Source organism: Hyperolius riggenbachi, chromosome 1, assembly GCF_040937935.1.
Source record: "Hyperolius riggenbachi isolate aHypRig1 chromosome 1, aHypRig1.pri, whole genome shotgun sequence".
Taxonomy (NCBI): domain Eukaryota; kingdom Metazoa; phylum Chordata; class Amphibia; order Anura; family Hyperoliidae; genus Hyperolius; species Hyperolius riggenbachi.
This window is the reverse complement of record NC_090646.1, coordinates 369,378,701-369,401,908: the sequence shown is the minus strand read 5'-3', so window position 1 is coordinate 369,401,908 and position 23,208 is coordinate 369,378,701. Positions and strand designations below refer to the sequence as shown.

The 23,208-nt window shown below is 43.2% G+C and overlaps 1 protein-coding gene across 1 annotated transcript in view; it reads left to right on the top strand.

Annotated features, from left to right (window-relative positions):
• Positions 1-23,208, top strand: part of HSDL2 (hydroxysteroid dehydrogenase like 2) — a 92,088-nt gene that overhangs the window by 38,443 nt on the left and 30,437 nt on the right. The window contains exons 6-7 of the mRNA XM_068234297.1: positions 12,173-12,276; positions 17,174-17,272. Of these exons, the coding sequence (XP_068090398.1) occupies positions 12,173-12,276; positions 17,174-17,272 (203 nt within the window). The remainder of the gene's footprint in view (positions 1-12,172; positions 12,277-17,173; positions 17,273-23,208) is intronic.

The following is a 23,208-nucleotide window of genomic DNA, read 5'->3' as shown; positions in this document are numbered from 1 at the left end:
CTGTGCCAAGTGTGTTTTGCATTATTTTATAACGCTATCAATATCAAAATAACAGAGAATGTGCTGAAAGCACCCCTTAAATAGAGGCTGAAGAATAATGAAATGTAATATTCAGTTTGATGTAACGTCTAATATATTCCTATGAAGCTATGCTGATGCACTTGGCTGCATCTTAAGAGCTGTTTTGCCTTATAATATTCCCGCTTAATATTGTGAGAAATGGCTGGGAGGCATTAGGCTGCAGCTCCAGCCTTATTAAAGTACTCTAATAACAAATTACATGACAAGTGATATAATTCTGAATAGTAATGCAGATGGGGACATAAATAAAGAAAATGGCTTAACACGAGGCCGTGACAAATAATAAAAGTTTAATAGCCTGAAAAAATATTGCTCTATCTTAATATTGGTGTTATTGATATAATCCTTTTTTTAGGTGGGTTTTACAAGTGGCAGATGCACATTCTGAGGATATTATTTTCATGTATAATGCAGATAATGCAGGTTCTTGCATTGACAGTGCAAAAGCAGTATGAAAAAAACAGCAAACTGCCTTTACAAATAACTGAATGTATTGGGAACAAGTGTTAAAGGGAACCCGAGGTGTGAGAGATATGGAGTCTGCCTTATTTATTTCCTTGTAAACTATGCCAATTGCCTGGCAGCCCTGTTGATCTTTTGGCATTAGTAGTGTCTGAGTCAAAATCCTGGAACAGGCATATGGCTAATGCAACAAAACTTGAGTTACAGTACCTGATTGCATGCTTGTTCAGGGTCTATGGCTAAAAGTTTTAGATCAGGAAGACTGCCAGGCAACTGGTACTGTTTGAAAGGAAATACATGTCAGCCTCCATATCCCTCTCACCTCGGGTTCCCTTTAAAGCCCAACTCTAGGCACAAATATTTTTTGGGGTTGTTATATCTGGCTATCTATCTGCACTTTTTTATTAGCTGTCTGCTCCTTGATGGGCTGATGGTTAAGGAAGAATTTTAACCTTACATTGCCTAGTCAGGAGCCCTTGTGCCAGCTACTTCCTGGACCACAAAGAGGTCTATGCTCCACCCTCTTTCCTCCTGATCACTTAGCTGATGCACACACAAACACCAGCAGCACCACGTATTGAACAAAAGGTTTGCCAAATTATTTTAAGTTTAAAGTAAACCTGAGATGGGGACTCCCACACCGTCGGTCTCCGCTTCCTTGTTCATCCACAATTGGCCCCGGAAAGTATTCTGGTCTGGGGCCAAGTGCGCATGCACGGCCCATCACTGGAAACGAGATTGGGGGGCGTGTGCAGCTGGTCTGCTCCTGCATCCACTGGCCGGTACTGGACTACTTACCGGGGCCAGTTGTGGACGAACAAGGAGGTGGAGGAGGACGCCATGGGAGCGATAAGCCTGGAGGGGGCTAGAGGAAGCCCCAGGTGTGAATATTTGTTTTTCTTAAGACCCCATGTCAGGTACACTTTAATGTGCAAATGGCAAAAAAAGATTTTTTTAATTGAAGCAGTTAATTCATCCTGTTCAGCTTTCTGCGTGAACAGGCCTAAATTGGCCTCACTAAGCCTGATTTAGTAGGTATAGAAAACCGATTACTTAACTATACACACATATTTTCAGTGTATTACTATATATATTCAAATATAAATTGATCCAAGTGTAAACCAAGGTTCTTAATTTTCCTTACAGATACCAGAAAAAAGTATTTGACTTGAGTATAAACCTAAAATAGAAACCCAGGCTGCTACTTTTAACATCCCCATATCACTTTTGTGTTGCTCTCTCCCTCATATACCATTCCCTAGTGTCTAGTGGTCCTGTCTCCTTTCCCCATACAACATTCCCTGGTGTCTAGGTGCCCAGTATATGTAGCTAAGTATAGGTGCCCAGTAAAGGTGGCTAAGTATAGTAATCACTTGCCTCCCTCCAGCGTTGGTGTCTGCGGCCTGGTCTCCCCGCCTTCAGCTGCAGCTCTTTCTTCATGGAGGGCAGACAAGACAGCGGGCGGCAAATGTGGCTGCACCCTATCAGATTCTACTGCCAGTGCTGCTGGCGACCAGTCAGGGAAAGGATGGGGAGGGGAAAGCATGGCTGAAGGGAGAGGCCCTCCCCTTCAGCCCTGCATCTCCCTTCTCCATTCCTTCTGTGATTAGCTGTGAGCAGCGCCAAATTTGATGGGACGTGGCTGCGATCTACCGGTAGATCGCGATCAACCTATTGGGCATCCCTGCCGTAGAGTCTACTCTGGTGTCTAGTAGCTGCACTACCTCTACGCATAGAGGCAGCAGAAGCTCATCTCGCCTGATCTGGATCGCACTGCACCTCGACTCCTCCGTGCCTTCCTTTGGCCTATAGTGTTTGAACTTGCTGAACTAGAGTTCAAACACTAGAGGCTGAATGCAAAGGAAAAGGAGGAGTCAAGTGCAGTGTGTCTGGCTCGTATTAGGTGAGATGATCTTCCGCTTCATGTACTCTGCAATTAGGCAACAGATGAAGAACGGCAACTAGACAACAAGGTACTCTATGGGGTTGGGAGTGGAGATAACTAGACACCAGGTGTGCTTGCTGTTGGGGGGGCACTGGTACACTGGGGGGACTACTGGTATGGGGGGCCCGCTGTATAGGTGGGGGGGGACAATGACCAGAATATAAACCAAGATTCTGCTCTGGGGGCTATTTTAGGAGCAAAACATCTCAAGTACATATGGTACTTGTAATTTCACCTCGGGCACGGTTTAAATTGTGAGAGATTGCAACCCTCCCAATGTCATATCAAAATATATTGAAGAGTAAAGATTAGTGCTTCACAACCTGATTACACAAACCCACTTTTTTTTTTTTTTTTTTAGCAACGCATCAATGTTACAGATGCTGAAAAGCGGACACAAGTGTGTGCCCCAACCCTTAGGCCTTATTTACACTTTATACATTGCCATGCGCATTTCAGCATCACATATAGGGCTTGATTCACTAAGAAAAATAGCATGCCTTATCAAAGTAGCATACGAAACCACAGAGGCTCAGGGCAGGATGAGTGGAGCTCTCGTCATTGCCAATTAGCAGGCATAAGTTCGTAGCACTTTCTATGCCGCTCAGATAAAGCATGTTAACTTTGATAAGGCATGCTATTTGTCTTCGTGAATCAAGCCCATAGTGAGGTACGCAAAAACATGAGAAGTGCATAGACTGCACTGTCTGATATACCGATTATCAAGTTGCGTTGCTATATCTCACTGCTGCATGCATTTCTGGCAAGATGTAGCGCTGACACATATGCTGTAGTGAATGGGATTAGCAATGCAATGGACATCAATGTAGATGGCGCATGATTGCATACGTTGCAGTCCCAACGCACGGCCATCCGTGCTTTATAATGGGAATCTGGCCTTAGTTTTTGTGCTGTTGCAGTCACATGCATGTAATGCTGGGAATACACGGGTCGATTCTGGCACTCGATTCTGCACCTGATCGTTTGCCCGCTCGAGTCTATTATCTTATCTTTTTTTCAATTAACTTCAATGGTGAATTGAGCGGCAAAACAATCAAACGGTGATCGGACATGTCGGAAATTATCTATCGAGCCATCTTAAGGACTTCCGAGGCCAAATGTAAAAAAAAAAGTTAAATACCTGCATCACTTTTGTAGGCACGGAGGACGCCGTCTGCGTCCTCCGTGCCATTCTGCCGGGTCCTCGCCGCTCAATAGTCCCCCGGGCCGGCTCCCGACCTCACTGCTCAGGTCGGGCTCTCCTGCCTGCACTAACATGGCCGCATGAGCTGGCCGCGGCTGCGCAGTCCGCATAGCCGCGAGTGCGGCTGCGCAGCTCTAGGGCCAACCCCGATCCACGCAACAGGAATCAGCCTGTTGCGTGGATCCGGGGGTTGGCCCTAGAGCTGCGGTGGGGAACCAGCGGAACGGCACGGAGGGCGCGGACTGCGTCCTCCGTGCCTTCAAAAGTGATGCAGGTATTTAACTTTTTTTGACATTTGGCCTCGAAATCCTTTAAAGGGACACTTAAACAAAAAATGAGTTTTACTCACCTGGGGCTTCCAATAGCCCCCTGCAGCTGTCCAGTGCCCTCGCCGTCTCCCTCCGATCCTCCTGGCCCCGCCGGTAGCCACTTCCTGTTTCGGTGACAGGAGCTGACAGGCTGGGGACGCGAGTGATTCTTCGCGTTCCTGGCCACAATAGCGCCATCTATGCTGCTATAGCATATATCATATACCATATAGCAGCATAGAGGGTGCTAATGTGTCTGGGAACGCGAAGAATCACTCACGTCCCCAGCCTGTCAGCTCCTGTCACCGAAACAGGAAGTGGCTGCCGGCGGGGCCAGGAGGATCGGAGGAAGACGGCGAGGGTACCGGACAGCTGCAGGGGGCTATTGGAAGCCCTAGGTGAGTAAAGCTCATTTTTTTTGTTTGACTTAAGTGTCCCTTTAATGGCTCAGAATCGAGCCATGTATTCCCAGCATAAGAGCTTTACAGCCTGGACTTCAATACTACAAAAAAAAATGTAGCGGGCTGCTGAATAAGTTCCTTCTCCACAGTATTTTATATCTTTTATTAAATCTACCCCATTGTGCTTTTGTAGTCAGTTTTGTCATCCTGGTGTGTAAAGATAAGTGAAGACTACCGTAGCTACATTACAGCTAAATGCAAAGTTATTGTGATGATCACATATATTACAATTGTTGATTCACTTTACATAGTTCTTTCTTTAATGCCAAAGAAAAGTAGCGATTGGTAGAATGCATTAACATTATTGCTAGTCCCCAAAAGTGGTTGTAATAACAATATGAATCATACGTTGTTTAAACTTGCATAGCTTACTGTAGAGAAGCAGTATACTTTCATTGTGCTTAATGTTTCAGTAGTGATTCATTATATTTTATTCATTATATTGTGTCACACTTATTCACCACATAAATGTGGCTTTTGGCCCTTCCTATACATCGTGTCCCTGTGATCTGTTGGGTATTTTGTCTGCTGTATTTCTTTTTGTGATAAATCTATTTGGTGGTTCAACATTTGAGCTTCCAGTGTGTTGAAATAATTGTAGAAATTTGCATAACAGAGCAAATTGATGTTTCTTGTCTATGCACACAATTATCTGTGTCTGTACTACAATACCCCTGATTGAGCAGTGATATTTACTTGCACTCGGCTGAGTATCAATTACTTCTTGAAGATGTCAGAAACACTGATCGTAATTAACAGTTTTTACAGGCCCGTTGCAGGAAGGTCAGAAGGGCCGGTTTTCTATTGATCTATGTAATACACTCTAGGACAATAGATCAAAAGGACACAATGCATTCATGTTCAACATTTAATGTTCCAATTTGAATTTGACTGTAAATAGCTTGAACTCTAATTTGCATATATATTTCCCCCTTGTTGAACCATTTTGAATCTCTATAATTCTATAAGAGCTCATTGGCAAGGGCTTTTCTTGTGTCTGTCAGAAAATGAAGCGCCCTGATACTTCATGCAAAATAACATGAAGGGGGAGAAAAGGCATTCTAAACATATGTGAGGCTCATCTTCTACACACAAATTAAGTCTATAAGATAATGCAGGTGTAGCACACCCAGAAAGGTCAGCAAACAATCATAATGGTCTAAATACTGTTCTGTTTACTGTTGTGCTCTTCCCCCCCCCCCCACCCCCCCTATTCGAGGGCAGTCCATATACAGTCATAAAGATGATGCAATTTCCTTAAAGGGACACTTAAGTCAAACAAAAAAATGAGTTTTACTCACCTATGGCTTCCAATAGCCCCCTGCAGCTGTCTGGTGCCCTCGCTGTCTCCCTCCGATCCTCCTGGCCCCGCCAGCAGCCACTTCCTGTTTTGGTGACAGGAGCTGACAGGCTGGGGACGCGAGTAATTCTTCTCGTTCCCAGACACATTAGCACCCTCTATGCTGCTATATGATATATGATATAGCAGCATAGATGGCACTATTGTGGCCAGGAACGCGAAGAATCACTCGCGTCCCCAGCCTGTCAGCTCCTGTCACCGAAACAGGAAGTGGCTGCCGGTGGGGCCAGGAGGATCGGAGGGAGATGGCGAGGGCACCGGACAGCTGCAGTGGGCTATTGGATGCCCCAGGTGAGTAAAACTCATATTTTTTTTGTTTGACTTAAGTGTCCCTTTAAGGCCAGTGAGCAGGAGCAATATCAATAGATATAACAATATGATGTATAACACACACCATTGCAAATCCACACATAACTGCTTGAACCTTCCCAGTGCACTTACCTTCTCTCTAACTATGGTCACCCAATACTTAAATCTGATCTCTGGTATTTTTTTATATTTATAAGAAAATTGGAGCATCTCAGTTTGATCTGACGTAAATATAAGACGTGCTGGCCTGCTTTGTTGTTCCACAGAGGCTGCTTCTGTTTCGAGTTTGGTTTTGAATGGAATTAATAAATCTTATTCACATAGAATGCCAGATAAACCTACTACTAATCCCAAACCGTTGCCTAATTGTGTTCAGTTGGAAATGATTGAGGTTCACAAACGGCAAGGAAAATGTAACCAATCAGATTATTGGCAGAGAAAAATGGGTTGACTGAACGATCGTGGTCAGTACCATCATCAATGCTCAATCTCATCAACTGGACGGTAGATAGGGTGGGAAATTGGATCATTACTTTGCACACTAATTTAAAACTAACATCCATCCCTAACTTTCTGCTAACATGAGCTCTTTGTGAAACTAACCTTAACCGCCTGTGCTATGTCACTTTCTTAAACTAAACTCCATCTCCTCACACTAAAAGCTTTTCCTGATATTAAACCTCTCCCAACATTAAATATACTTTCTGATGCCTAATCCTAATACATGGCTACTTAAACTGGGGAGAATTCTGGGGGCTTACCTGGCTACTTAAACTGAGGAAGGGGCTGCTAATACTGGGGGCATGTCTGCTACCTATACAGAGGAGCAGGTTGCTTATACTGGTCCTCTGCATTTTCATTTCCTGAATAATACTAGCTTGCATTAGGTCTTGGGAGGCTTGGCCAAATACTGTATAATCTCATTATAATACACTTGGCTATAGTAAACTACCTCTCAAAGTCCCAGCCAATCTCCATTATAAATCTTTGGAAGCAACACCTGATATAGTAAACTCGGATATCATAAAACTTTGTGCACAGTAAACCAGTTTTGGCCCCTACGTGACGCTGACTGCAGATATAGTGAAAAGTAGGCAGCATATACGTCATGTGTCAGTGCTAAACTAATGATTTTGGCTGCTCTTCATACTGGCAGGTGAGCTGATGCCTGAATGGGGTGCAATGAATGGCGCTGCTAGTACTCTATAGGAATGATGCAAATTTGGTGGATGGACTACAAGCTCTAGTATACCTCAGGGCTGCATAGCCAGGCAACATGAATCCCAAGCTGGACAGATCTCTGATTCCTCCACAGGTGGGATTTGACATGGGTTGGACTGCATAATAATAATTGGCTGCATTTCAGAGAGAGGATACATGATTGGCTCAAGTGAGAACAGGAAGTTTTGTCTTACCCAGTTACAGGACGCATGCTGCAATTTGTCCAGCGTGGGATTCATGTTTCCTGGCTATGCAGCCTTAACCACTTCAGCCTTCAGTCGTTTTCACTTTATGCATCCGAGCAATGTTCACCTCCCATTCATTAGCCTATAACTTTATCACTACTTATCACAATGAACTGATCTATATCTATTTTTTCCGCCACCGATTAGGCTTTCTTTGGGTGGTACATTTTGCTAAGAGCTACTTTACTGTAAATGCATTTTGACAGGAAGAATAAGAAAAAAACTAATTCATTTTTTATTTTTTCGGCCATTATAGTTTTAAAATAATACATGCCTCCATAATTAAAACCCACGTATAGTATTTGCCTAATAGTCCCGGGTATTACACAGTCCCTATCACAATGTATGGCGACAATATTTTATTTGGAAATAAAAGTGCATTTTTTCTGTTTTGCATCCATCACTATTTACAAGCTTATAATAAAACCCTTAGGTAAATTTGTTTTTTTTTTATTGTAATCATTTTTTATTATTAAACATTTTATTTGGGTATTTTTGGGAGGATGGGATGTAAATAGTAATATTTTTTTTATGTAAATATGCGTTTGTTTGTTTTTTGTGTTTACATGTAGATGTAGTTTTTTTTACTTTTTTGCCGCAACATGGCAACCTTGAGTTTGTTTACATGACTTCACTCCAAGCATAACATGTACATGTGGGGGGACGTAGGAGGCAGAAAAAGCGAAGCTTCCAAGAGAAGCTGTCGCTTTTTCTGCCGGGGAAAGGAATCGGTGATCAGGCACCATGTCCCGATTCATTGATTCCTGGGCTATCGATCCACGGCCGGGAGCGCACGCGTGCGATCAGCCGCGGGAGCGCACATGGCCTTCTGGACGTAGCCTCTACGTCCAGAAGGCTTAAATGGTTAAAGTATTCTAGACCTTGTAGCCTGCCAAATGTGCATCCTTACTAAAGAGTAATAGTGGTGCTATCGGCTATTGTATGCCACAATTATTGCTTGTGGTGCATTTTTGCCATGGGAAAAAAAGTAAGTTTGTAAAACAGTTGTTTTAGGTTTGCATTTTCAATAAAATACCATTAGAAAATAAAAAATGACTCCCAATTATTGACTGAACTCAAATACAGCACTATAGTACATACTCGCATATATGTGCATGAAAATGACAATTTCTGATATAGTAAACCACTTTTCCTGGTCCCTTGGAGTTTAATATAAACAAATTCTGCTGTATGTAAAATACATCACTGCCCAGGGCCTGTCTCCATTCAGTAGTTTTTCCTTGCATTTTTCTGCACAGGAAAAATGCAACCAATGTGTAATGATCCACTCTGCAGCTTTTTGACCATTGTTCAGGTCTGCACTCTGCAGGTCTCTGGGAGAGAGACCTTTTGTCAGTTTTGCATATATATATATATATATATATATATATATATATATATATATATATATATATATATATATATACAAAAAAATATATAGTTTTTTATATATATATAGTTATATAGTTATATAGTACGTCGCTGGTCATAAGGGTTTGTCCTGTGAAGCACTCCTGGAGTGTCAGCCATGCTTATTGTTTGAAGATTAGCTTAGAGTAATTCCTAGGACTGCACTAGGCATCCTTGCTAGAACAGTCAGGATTGTATTACTTGTATTGCCTGTTCTGTCTGTCTGTGGGGGACTAACCAGAGCAGCGGTTGTTACTGGTAGGCCCTTCTGTTCATCTGTCGGTCGTGCTTGGATCGCACTAGCCTCTAGCAGTAGCGGCTGTGGATCCTTCTGCTCTCCAACTCTCTTGCTGTACTTGGATCGCACCTGCTCTGGAGGAAAGAGCAGTGGATCCAGCTCGCTCTTTTTCTATACTTGGATCGCACTCGCTCTACCGGAAAGAGCAGTGGATCGTATCTCTCACTTATTCCTGTTTTCGTGTATCTGTCTTGTCTGATACGAACGCTTGCTGGAGGCTCGGTGAGGTAACCGTTAAGCAAGCGCTCGCGTTCTTTGTGTTGTGTTTGTCTGTCGGTGGTTAGTTAGGCGTGCTTGTCTCTGTTGTGCTTAACACGCGGAGACCGCGCGGTAAAACGCGTTCGCTGTTGCGAATGAGTGCGGTGTTCGCGCTTAGTTACCGTTTGTTTTTTTTCCTTATCTTCTCATTGTATGATTTGCTGTGCCTTTGCTACTCTCATGCTCTGCCTTGCTGTAGTCTTGTGTCACCTCTGGCAATCGCCTCTCTCGCGATTGCGTTCCTACTTCATATCTGCTGTTGTGTATGCACAGTCGCGGGTTGGCGACTAGATTGGTGCACACACATACAATCTGTCCCTTTGCTCATTCTCTTTCGCAATCGCTTCTCTTGCAATTGTGTTCTCACTTGGTTTCCTCTGTTGTGTGTCCGCCGTTGCAGGTTGGCGGCTAGGTTGGTGGACATACATACATTCCTCATCTGTGCTTATTCGGTCTTGTGTCGCTGTTAGCAACCGCCATCTCTGGCGATTGCCTTCTCACTTTATCTTCCTGGTTGTGTGTTCATCGTCGCAGGGTGGCGACTAGATTGGTGGACACACATACCCTCTGTCACTTTGATCTCTCTCTTTCAGGGCTATCTTGCCCTGCATTTCTTCCCTTCGTGCAATTTCTGTCTGGCGTCTGTGGCAGGGCAGAGGAGCTGTTCCTCTGCACTCCACAGCTCCACCTGCCGACAGCAATTTTCCTCTACAGGTGCATTGCACCTTTTGCTGGGTTCCCTCAAATTATACGCTTGTGGAGGATTTCCGCAGTGTCAGCGCACGTCTTGTGCGCTGATCACGGAGAGAATTCCACAATCGTTACACAATGTTAATCAATGGGCTAGTTCACACTAGAATGTTTTTTTTGCACATGCATAAAAGCAATTGACAGCAATGCAAAACTGTCAGACAACTCCTGCAGAAGTGGAGACAGGCCCTAAATGTGTCAGTGCAGCAGCTTTGTTTGCAGGTGAGTGCTGTGCCATCGGTGATGGCTGGGATTCATTCATTTCTGGTTACCCCTCAAAGGTTTTACTGGTTTTTTTTTTTGTTTGTTTTGTTTTTCCCCCATGCGGTCCACAGGCCATACTAGCTGTACTGCATGCCATAGCAGTAACAGCCACTGATTAGCAGCTGCCACTGTAGTAACTGCTCATACAGTATAAAGGTTATTTCCTGTGGAAATGTTTTATTTGACAAAATGTCACAGGCATAGTATACTTAACAGCAATCAGCAAAAAATGTGTTTGATTTCTCTAGTTCGGCCCCCAGCACTCTCAAAAACAGTGATTGGGCCAGGGGCGTAACTAGAAGTCCCCGGGCCCCCCTGCAAGAATTTGAGCGGGCCCAACCCATGGGGCCCGCTCATGGCTGTTTTGGGGGGGGGGCAGAAGGGGTCGCAGCATGAGGGGAAAGCTTTGCACATCAGTAGGGAGGGGGGGCAGTCCTGTCCCCCCCCCCCCACCTTCACCTCGTTCTCCCCTCTGCGCTCCCCCTCCTGCATCTATCTAAGTGGCGGCGGCGGCAGCTATAAATACCTCCATTCACCGCTGGAGGTCTCCGATCTGCAAGGGTTTCTCCGATCTGCAAGGGCTTCACATTACTTCCTGTTGTAACAGGAAGTAATGTGAAGCCCTTGCAGATCGGAGAAGCTCTTACAGACCGGCGAACTCCGTGGTGAATGGAGGTAATTATAGCTGCCGCCGCTGCTGCCATTTAAATAGATGCAGGAGGGAGAGCGCAGAGGGGAGAGGCCGAGGTGGGGGGGCTATCCCCCTCCCCGCTGATGTGCAAAGCTTTCCCCTCATGCTGCGACCCCTCCTGCCCCCCAAAACGGCCATGAGTGCCCCCCCACGGGGGCAGTGGCTGCTCCCCCTATTACGCCAGAGGATCGGGCCCTTGCCCTAAAAAGTCTGGACACCCCTGCAGAATGGCAATTGAAGTTCATCATACATGCACATGGCTGGTTTTTGCTTAGTAAATGTGCATACGCTACATTTTGGTGTGTGCACCCTTACAGTGGCTTCAGTGTTCTCCCCAGAATTTTTTTCCAGCCGGGTGGCATAAAATAGTAGCCGGGTGGCATAAAATAGTAGCCGGGTGGCATGAAATAGTAGCCGGGTGGGGCGAGTTGAAAATGCAGGGCAACTGTGCTTACAGCATAGGAGGAGGTGAGGAGGGGAGCCGATGACAGCCGGGTGGTCACCAAATCTAGCTAAAAGAGCCTGGGGAGAACACTGCGGCTTATTCAATCACACTTTCCATTTAGTGTTCCTGTTCTAGTTAACTAGTTGAGCTCTATCTTCTGAATTTGTGATTATATAGCTACATTTGTCTTGGCAGCTATAGTAGCCATACTTGTTTTTAATGTGTGCAAGACCTAGGGCTTTATTTTAGATTGGAAAGCCACCTGACATGTCATTGTTTTTCTTTTAGCACAGTTGCCTAGCTTCAACCCCCCTCCCCTTTCTGTTTGCAGCTCCACCCTTTACTTAACCATATACTTGCCTGCATAAGTGAATATAGGGGATTCAAGTGAGCTTTCAACTATTTTTAAAGTAAAGTGAAGCTATGTTTTCATATACTGAAACATGGTTTATCTTTTCAGGTCAAAAGTATGTATCCCATACTTAAAAAGAAGCAAAGTGGCTCACATTCTGAACCTCAGCCCTCCACTCAACTTAAATCCAGTCTGGTTTAAGAATCACTGTGGTAAGTTGTACATATACATTTTAACTCAGTTTCCAGACTAGCTGCTAATCAACTGAAAGGTGACTCAGTCAATCTCAGATGGGTTGACATCTTATTTCTGCTAGGCTTAACCATACATGAATTTTATTTATTGATTTATTTTCCCAGCTGATTCAAATAAATATGTTGGTGATCTGCCATCAACATGCCCAATTGATTAACTGCCAGTTGGTTTAGAACAGCTTACCAATCCAATGGATGATTGGGCAGGATGAAAAGTCTTTATTGAGCGGAGGGAGGAGTTAAGGCTCATACACACATCAGACTATAGTCTTTGGAAAATGAAAGATCACAGCACAGACCAATCTTACCACCCTTCATGTAGTATGAGAGCCATACTCTACACAGTCTATTCTATGGAGCTGAACTCCACATCAGAAAAAAATCTTTGCAAGATGCTGCACACACAGATGCTGTACAGACACAAAAGATCAGTATCTGCAAAAGATCTGTTCTTGCCAAAAATCCATTCCTGCAAATTGCAATGATAGTCTATGAGATCTGCAGATCATCATACACACATGATTTAAAGAGACACTGAAGCAAAAAAATATATATGATATAATGAATTGGTTGTGTGCTATGAATAATTACTAGAAGATTAGCAGCAAAGAAAATATTCTCATATTTTTATTTTCAGGTATATAGTGTTTTTTTCTAACATTGCATAATTCTATAATATGTGCAGATTACACAACACTCAGCATTCAAAATTAGTCTTTCAGTGCAGTCTGTGAAGTAATGGACTCTCCTCTAGCAGAGGAAAAGTAAACAGTTCAATTACAGTTGAGATAATAAAAGTCAGATAACAGCCCTCTCCACGACTAAGTTAGTCGGAGAGCTTAATAGCTTTTTTACATAGAGATAACAACTGGAGTTTCTCAACTCTTCCTGTACTGGAAACAATTAGACTGATGTATCTGATCTTAATGTTTTATTTCTTAGCTGTACTACACATACAAATCATAATATCATCATTTTTTTTTCGCTTCAGTGTCTCTTTAACTGACATTCATCTGCAGATCAGATCCACCAGGATGGATTTTCAGATCTGCGGATGATTGCTTGATCTGCAGATGAATGTCAGTTAAATCATGTGTGTATGATGATCTGCAGATCTCATAGACTATCATTGCAATTTGCAGGAATGGATTTTTGGCAGGAACAGATCTTTTGCAGATACTGATATTTTGTGTCTGTACAGCATCTGTGTGTGCAGCATCTTGCAAAGATTTTTTTTCTGATGGGGAGTTCAGCTCCATAGAAAAGACTGTGTAGAGCAGGGGTCTCAAACTCAATTTACCCGGGGGCCGCAGGAGGCAAAGTCAGGATGAGGCTGGGCCGCATAAGGGAGTTCACGTGTCCCCGCCGCAAAACGAGGGCTGCAGAGCCCCCAAATCGCCCCGGGGGCAATCCGCCGGCATTTCCTGGAAGGGGCAGAGCTTTCAGCTTCAGCTCTGCCCCTCCTGACGTCAATCGCGGCGGATCACCGCCTCTGCCCGCCCACTCTAAACATAAAAAAAAAAATTGGGAAAATAGGAAAAAATGCCCGGAATCTTCATACAGCCATATTACGGCTGTATAGCGATCCCTGGCCAAAGCGCTGCGGCTGCGTATGGACCCCCTGGAAACTCTGTCAGGAAATGTATTGCTCTTTCTTTTGATACATGTAAAATTACACTACCGTTAGGCTTGCTACTAAAAGTGACATTTACCGCATTTAAAAGTATACTATTTTCCTTCGAAACTTTAAAATCGATTTTCTCAAGAACTATAAGGTCTTTTTGAAAAATTGTTTTTTCCTCTTATTCCTAATGATCTCCTTAACATATCCTGCAAATTTAGGGTTTCTAGCATTTAAGGTGGATTTGCTATTAACCATTAAAGTCGGCGGGTTTTTAAATGTGTATTTTTTTCCTTTGCAACTTTAAAATCGATTTTCTCAAAAACTATAAGGCCGATTTGAAAAATTTTTTTTTCCTCTTGTAGCCACTGGGGGCCCCTACAAGCTCTGGGGCCCTGGGGCCACAAAATATTGTATCGCGGGCCGCAAATGGCCCGCGGGCCGCGAGTTTGAGACCCCTGGTGTAGAGTATGGCTCTCATACTACATGAAGGGTGGTAAGATTGGTCTGTGATCTTTCATTTCCCAAAGACTATAGTCTTTATACTGGTTGAACTCGATGGACGTATGTCTTTTTTCAACCAAAATAACTATGTAACTATATATAGTCTGATGTGTGTATGCACCTTAAAAGGGAATAAATGGCTGCATACTGTTGTACTGCATAGTGCACAACCCTAGCAATTCAATTCACAATTCGATTTCTACTGAAGTCTATTCTGAATTGAGACTAGGTAGAATTCAGCTGATCTCTTATCAGTGTTAATCAGTTGTTTGTCGGATTGGATTGTTGGTGACTTGTTGAATGAAATGCAAATAATTCCAAGTTGATACAGGATTATGCAAATTGTGAATGCAAATTTATTCAGCTGAAAATTAACTAACCAAATTTCACCTCAGCAGAATTTTCATGCTGCACAACTTTGCATTCAGAATTTTCATGCTGCATCAACTCTGAATAATTTTCATTGACTATGAGTACTGGTCACTACTTTCCATAGACATAAATGTATACCGGTATGTTCTGGCAGACAGTCATGTTTATATACCTGGAAGGTGCCAAAAGGCAATCATATTGTGCCTGCATTTCTGGATTCCCTTTCATGACTGTGGGCACCTTTGCTAATTTTTTCTTTGCACTATTAATCCCCTTGGTTGTCCTCCAAATTTTAATAAAATAATATACATGGTTTACTATGCAGCCAGTACAATTTTAAATATAAAGGATGTATACCGTATATTCTGCATCATAAGCTTCCAGCACCAGTTTGGTCCCCCCCAAACAAGAAAACATTCTGTTGCTTTGAAAAGCTGTGTTGTACAAATTTCAGCCAGAAATGGCAGGTGGCTAGGTTATTTAATAAACCTTGTTACGTTAGGTAACAGCTAGGTAAAGGTAATATCTCTTGTTCCTGAAGGCTACTCTAACATTAAAAAAAAATCCTAAAACCATATATGCTGTATGCCGGCATTAAAAGTGCATAACGGTATAATGTGCGATTGACCTTCATTTCCCCTGAAATCTTCACACTGGTGATTTTTGGACCTTCCATGTATGTGGGTGATCGGTTACCCTGGTAACAGTGAAGCCTATGACCTGCTTACAGAACATCTGATTCTGATAGTAGATAAGATAGCCTTCCTTTCCACTCACACTACATTGTAGTTAGTGTTTTTCTCTGTGTATAAATGAGATCTAGTAAGTAGAAGAGGGCAAGATTGCCCATATAAACTCTATCATGTACTGTATTATTGCATAAAAAATATATTACATATATATATTATTGTAGCCAAAGCAGCATGTGGGTAGTTTCCAATTTATTCCTACAGTTTCCTACCCTTTCCTGACATAAATATTGTAAAAAACAGGTATTAATATTTTGTTACTCAAAATTGCAATTTTCTGCTCTCAGCAAAACTCTACACAACTCTGCTAAAATTAAACTGGGAGTACAGTGAACTGCGTTCAGTCATCCACAGCATTATACAAGTCCTATTCACAATTTAGATTTTAACTAAGCATTTCATTAACATGCGCATCGGGCATTGAAACATAACACACAGTTCCCATATGCAGTTATTACCCTTATTTTCTGCCGTATAAGACACACTTTTTCTCCCCCAAAAATGGGACGAAAAAGTCCCTGCATCTCATACGGCGAATGCAGGGAATCCACAACTTGCGAATTCCCGCTGATATGAACTGCTGACCGCCGCCACGTTGAGGATTCCCTGCATGTGTGTGCAGTGTGCCCGCTAACTCCAGCTTGCATCCACTACCTCCCACCCCCCCCCCCTCCATGTCCCCTCAGCTCCTGTGTAAGTGTATTGGGCACCTTACCTAATCTGCCATGCCCACGTGGATTGCAGACCACCTTTTCCTTTGCGTAGCTGGCTTTAGTGATAGGACTTGTACTGATCGTGTCACCAGCTGCGTGAAGGAGAAGGTCTGCAATCCTCGTGGGCATGGCCGATCAGGTATGCTGCCCAATACCCTTACATATACACTTACACAGGAGCCGAGTACACACTGGGGAGGTAGCGGAGACTGAAGCGGAACACTAAGAAAGAAGGTGACTTAGGAGGACAAATAAGGCACACAGCAGGACACATGGGGGACACAGGACGACACCAATTGGGGGAGAACATGTAGAAGACGCTCCTGGAATATGGACGCACCAGGTTTAGTATATATATATTTTTTCCCCCTGGTTTCTGCCCTCTAAACCTAGGTGTGTCTTGTATTCCAGAGCGTCTTATACGGGCGCAAATATGGGACCTGCAGCCAAAGCTCCCATTTTTAGTTAAAACCCACAGTGAATCCTCTTCATCATTGCAGCTGCTGTTCCACTGTTGCTTTGGACCACCTACACCTTTGCTGCTCCTGTCGGTCCTAAGCACCTATTAACCAATATTATGCCACACTTATACAGCTTGGTGATGTATGTGCAGCCTAATGATGGCTATTTCCAGCACACCTGAGGTGTGATCCTGGCAAACAGCAGCTGCAGCAGTGAAGAGGATTCACTGCATGCTGGAATTATGGTAATAAATGGGAGCCTTGACCGCAGGTAATCCCTGCATGTAGGTTTTATGTGTAATGTATCAGGGCACTGAGAGTCTGTCTGATATGACGGGTAATGCAGCTGTGCAAAACATAAGATGCTCACAGCAGTGGTGTTTTGTTTTTAGTTTTTTTTTTTTTATCATTTTTTTTTTTTTTTTTTCTTTTTAGCATATACCATTGCAAAGTATGGAATGTCTATGTGTGTTTTGGGGATGGCCGAAGAATTCAAGGGAGAAATTGCTGTCAATGCTTTGTGGCCAAAAACAGGTACTTCACTGTTACTGTTTGTTCCTACCATTTTTTTGTTATTTAAAAGCTAATTTAGAGGCAAACATGATAAATTTACAGCAGAGCTAGTGCTGCGAGTTCAGCACTACCCTGGCTCTCTTTTTAGCCAGAACAGAGATCAGAAGTATAGTGTTTTCAATATAAAAAAAAAAAAAATTTTTTAAACAGTACAAAACATTACAAAACAGTGAAAGGGCACATAAAACGGCGTACCCCATTGACATAAAACATGTAAAAAACACAGAACCCCCAAAAAGTAACATCTAGGTCTTTCATCTGGGTCAACCCACCTCCCCTCGCTCCCCCTTCCCCTCTAAAGTAAGTCATCAGGGTACAGCAAACCTTTTTAGCCATTTTTTCCCGATTTTGTAGAACTTTTTTTTGTAGAAACCCGTCCTTCGTATATATTTTTATAAATGAGAAGGTCTGTGTTCATTTGGGCTTTAAGCTCAGAAATGTTGGGTGGGTTCGGCTTTTTCCATGCCATTGCAACTGCCCTTCTAGCATAAAATAATAATAATTTGGCGAGGTATAATTTATGTTCGTTGAGAGTAGTGTCTCCAAAGTGGTTTAGGAGCATAGTTTCTACTGTATATGGAATGTGTGGGCCTACAACTTTGGGCAGCAGGTCGTGAGTTTGTGACCAGAATTTACGGGTTTTTTTTGGCAGTCCCAAAAATATGGAAAAAACCTGCTTTATCCATAGTACAGCTCCAACACAAGTCAGATGCATCCTGTTTCATTTTAGACATTTTCTGGGGGGTGAAATATGCTCTTTAGAGAAATTTGAGCGCACAAAATTTGTGCTTTGCTGCTATAGGGACTCACAAAATCAACAATTATCACCTCCCAGTCCTTAACCGATACGTTTGGAAGGTCTCTCCTCCAGGCTACGAGTGGTTTGCTGAGTTCGCTTGTTGTGTGAGAAATCAAAATATATAATTGGGAAGTAATTTCAGTGATACCTGAGTGCATAATCAACTTCTTCTCTATCACACTAGAGATAACTGTCATAGATTGAGAGGAGAATTGAGTATTAAACGCATGGCGAAGTTGAATGTACCTAAAGAACATGGACTTGGGAATAGAAAATCGTGTTTTAAGCTCGTCAAAGGAGAGAAGTTTTTGTTGGTCGACTATGTCCTTAAAGCGGACCCAAACCAAACATTTTTTTTTTAATTCAAAATATTTAGTTGCACCACTCTGACACATACAAAAAAAAATAAACACTCCTTCAAGCCTATGAGCATTTCAGTTCATGCTTTTCACCCTTCTCTTTTCATTATTAGGGTTATACAGGTGGCAGCCATTAGCAATTGCTCCTTTGCCAGCCACAATTCTACTCCAGCAGTTTGCCGGATTCTGTCCCGGCAATATGAAAGGAAAGGAGGGGTTCTTCCAATAAATGTAAAATATTTTAGATTTGTCATCATGCAGCTGAAAAAAGGGTGATATGTATTATTATAATTTAGAAAATAGATTTTATTTCTGAAATCTTGTATTTTTAATTTGGGTCCTCCTTTAAGCTTATAAATACCTCTATTTGCCCATGCTGAAGGGTCAGGGATGGTGAGGAATTCTTTTAGTTTTACATTGTTCCATAAAGGGGTGAATGGAGACCAATGGTTGCTTTTAACCAGATATTGGTGAGCTATATCCCAAATTTTGGCAGTAGTTTTCATTGGAGTGGTCAGATGCGGAAGTGCTTTAGGGCCTCTATATGGGAGAGCTGATAGGGCCATACTGGAGCCTATGATTCAAGCTTCTAAGGCTGTAGCAGGATTATATTCTGATTGTGCAAATCCCCAGTAGACTGTGCAGATCACCGTTGCCCAATAATAGAGTTTAAAGTTAGGCAGAGCAATACCCCCTCTATCAACGGGAAGTTGGATATTGGATAATGCTATTCGAGGAGTGGATGAGCTCCATAGAAAGGAGACCAATAATTTGTTCAGAGAAGAAACGAGAAGAGTTCAGGGTCGTGGTGTTCCTATATATACGTATAGGAGCTTTGGCAGAATGCACATCTTGACCAAGTTTGCTTTTCCTATCAACGAAAGTGGTAGTGTCCCATGCACGAAATTTGGAATTTATTTGGGTATGGAGGGGTGCTATGTTAAGAGGATAGTAAGTGGAGACTTGTGAAGTGATCTCCACACCTAGGTGATTAATCTGGTTGACTATTTGCAAAGGTGTGGTGACCACAGGTGAGTCTGGCAGGTGGTCTAAGGGGAGCAGTAATGACTTAGTACAATTTATTTTGAGTCCACAGTACTCTCCAAAGGTATCTATCAAGTTTAGAGCTGAAGTTAGAGCGTGAAAGGGGTCCACTAAAGATAGCAATAGATCATCCACATAATGTGATAATCTTTCTTCTAGCCCTGAAGTACGTAGCCTAACTATATCTGGAGAAGAGCGGAGGGACGCAGCCAGGGGCTCCATTGCAAGAGCAAAAAGGGCAGGAGACAACAGGCACCCCTGGCGTGTACCTCGGCCTAGAAAAAAAAAAGGATGAAATGTATCCACCAGTGCGAACCTTTGCTCGGGATTAAAGTAGAGAGCCTTGATATATTTTATGAAGTAATCCCCATAATTGAATTTTTTTAGGACTTCCCATATGTAATCCCACTCAACAGTGTCAAATGCCTTTTCGGCATCTAAGGAGGCAATAACTCTTGTTCCTGAATTAGAATGTTTAATTGAGAGGTTAGTAGTCCTCAACCTCCTAAGATTAATGTCGCAGCCTTTCTCAGGTATAAACCCGGATTGGTCTCTATGTACAATACTGGCAATGACACCGTTGAGTCGGATAGCAAGTACCTTTGCTAGGATTTTCCCAACGACATTCAGTAATGAAATAGGCCTATAGGAAGAACATTGAGCAGAATCTCTACTTTTCTTATAAATTACAGTAATAAGAGCCTCCGTCATGGAGGGTGGGACCTGGCCAGCAGTGAGTATATGTTTAATCAAAGAGTGGAGTTTAGGGACTAGAATTTTCTTATAAGTAGCGTAAAGTTCAGAGGGTAGGCCGTGTCTAATCCCGGTGACTTTTGTTTAAGAGTTCCCACAGCCATAGCTATCTCTGCTTGAGTAATTTCCATATCAAGAAGCTGAGTCTTCTGTTGAAAGGTGGGGAAGTGTAATCTTATTCAAATAGGAGGTTATCTCCTCAGTAGTTTTAGAAATCTTAGAGGTATATAGATCTGAGTAGTAGTTTTTAAATTAATTATTGATTTCCTCTGGATGAGTGAGATGTTGCCCCATTGAAGTGGTTAGAGTAGCTATTTGTGTAGGAGCTCTTTCCTGGCTAATAAGGTGTGCAAGCATACGTCCTGTTTTATCTCCTTGCTCGAAGACCCTAATTTGCCTGTAGAAAAGATCTTGTTTAGCGTGGTCTATTTGCTTACTGGAAAGGGATAGCAGTGCATTCTGCCAAAGCTCATACGAGGCCTCAGACTCCGACTTTAGAAGTATTGTTAGTGTGTAGTTTGCTCTCCTTACCAGTTTGTGCCTGATAATTTGAAGCTCTGTCTGTGGCACTGCTTTAGTTTCCCTTGGGGACATTTATCAAGAATGTCTGAGATAAAATATTGGTAGGTTTTTAGAAATCCATGCAGAACTGACTCAGACATCTTAAGCAATCGCTAAATAGTGTCGTTTTCATCTTCAACTGTTCTAAAATAGAAGTTAAGAGGGTTTCTCAGACAGTGTGTGTGGGAAATTGCTGTTGCCAAGGCAACCAATACATCTGTTGTATTGCATCAATGCCTAGCACTGGACGGATTAAGCACAGAACAGTTTCACAGGATTCAGCAGGGGGAGGAGCACTTCACAAATCATGTCTAGCCTGGACTACCCAATCTGTAGAAGTGCTATTAAGCACTTCTTAATCTGGGACAGTTTAGGGATGGATTTGCACTTTTCTTAGCTGTAGTGCAGTTCTAGAAATTCATGCTAAACTGCCGCTATTAATTAGGATTTACGAATTTTCTTATTATCAAGCAGAACTGTTTCCCCTGCTGGTTAGAACTGTCAGTAAATTTGAAGGAAATAGGCACTTTAGTGGTTAAAAACATATTAGCGAAATATTGGAAAAGCTCAGAAGCCCCAGTCTTCTCTGAATGGCTTATGAGAATGGAAGATCTGTGTGAAAGCCCAGGGATGGATGTGGATGAGATAGTTTCAAATCAATTCATAGCTATGAGAGAAATTTGGAGGGCGCTGAAACCCTAGAGAGGAGTGAGGTAAAATCAAAAGAGGGAGACAGAAGAGTAGCGCAGTGTATGTGTGCATGTGACTGTGATCTAAGTTTGAATGAAAAGTTAAATGTAGAATGCATGGATGTGTGTCAGTTGGAAGGGGCAAAAAAATAAGTGTGTGGTGCTGCCCGTGATTGTTTGTGTCCGTGGTGGGTCTTGACTCGGGGTTGCTTTCGCTCAGCTGGAGGGTGTTTTTGTCTTGTTTTGTTTTCTTTTGTTTGTTTTGGCAGGGGGTGGTATGGGTGTCTCCCGGGGTGTGGTGGGGCGGTGTGCGGGAGGCACTGTTGAGCAGGGAGAGTATTTCTCGGCTTTTGTCTGCATTTGAGTGGAGAGTGTCCGGTCCGGGATTGTTTGCACCCTTCTCAATGGTCAATGGAGAGGCCTTTATTGGCTATGGTAGCGGCCAGACGCTTACTATGATAGCAGACCAGCTTTTTGCATGTGGGACAGGTATGTCTGCCCTTTTATCCCTGGTAATGAGCTTGAAATCTTCCAGGTTGGAGGGTCTTGCTGTTTGTTTTTGATTAATATGATGTTGAAATATCCACTGGTGCCCGGGGCGGGGCTGCTCTGTAGATTGCCTGGTGGTTTCGTTGAGTCCCCATGTTTTGCTCTTTTTTCACGCTGCCATTTGCTAGGGTTGGGTTCCCTGGTCCATTAGCTGAGGAGTAGCCTCGGGGCATTAGGTTTCCGCCACCATGTTTGACAGTGGGGATGGTGTTCCTTAGATTTAAGACTTTCCGACTGGAACTTGGAGGCATTTGGGGACGGCCTTGTGGCCCTTTCCTGGCTGGGAACGATTGTGGTGTGCAGCCGCAGGTCCTCACCAGGCTGTTGTCATGGCCTGGGCTGACTGCTGACCGGCTGTGGAGAGCTGCTGCTTTGCACCTGTTGAGCTGGTTGGCACAGCCTGGTTGGTAGCGGTGGTTGGGATGCTTCGGCACAGTTTGGAGTTCATGGAGAGGTGTGGAGCTTTGGATTGTCCCTTTGGATTGTCCCACTGTGGAAGTTTGTGGAGGGTGTGGATGATTTTGGGCTGGGCGCTTTCTGCTTGGATGTGGGTGGGAGCCGTTTGTTTGGCCATATATTTTTCCTTCTCTGTGGTGCCTCTTGTGCATCGCCCTGTTGTCTCCCTGTGGGCGCCTGTATCTGTTATTGTCGGGAAGCAGCTTGCTGGCTGGACGGAGGTGACTTAGGGTCGGGGTTGCCGGGGAGGGGGTGATTGGGGACAGTACTGAATGGGTGTGTGGATATGTAGTGCACTATTTATTTTAATATACAGCATAATCACTATATCACCTCATGTTGGCTGTTATTATTGGTATTTTCTTTTGATTATCATTAATAAACTCTATAATAACTCTTCAAACTGTGATGCAAACTTTACCCGACATGAGGAGCACTGCTGTGAAGCCTTAAAATCATTCGGGATATACCCTGTAGGTATGCTGAGTTTGGAAGAAAAAAAAAAAAAAAAAACCTGTCTGTAATGCTTTGATAAATCTCGCCCAGTGAGTGGGGAGGGGAGTAGGCTGCATACCCGTTACACTGTGGACATTTTTTTTCTCGCAATACAGCGCTGAACTTGCAAGACTAGCCCGGCGGTCAGTTTTTCCTTTTTGCCTTTACATCCACCTTAGGCAGATAATTATC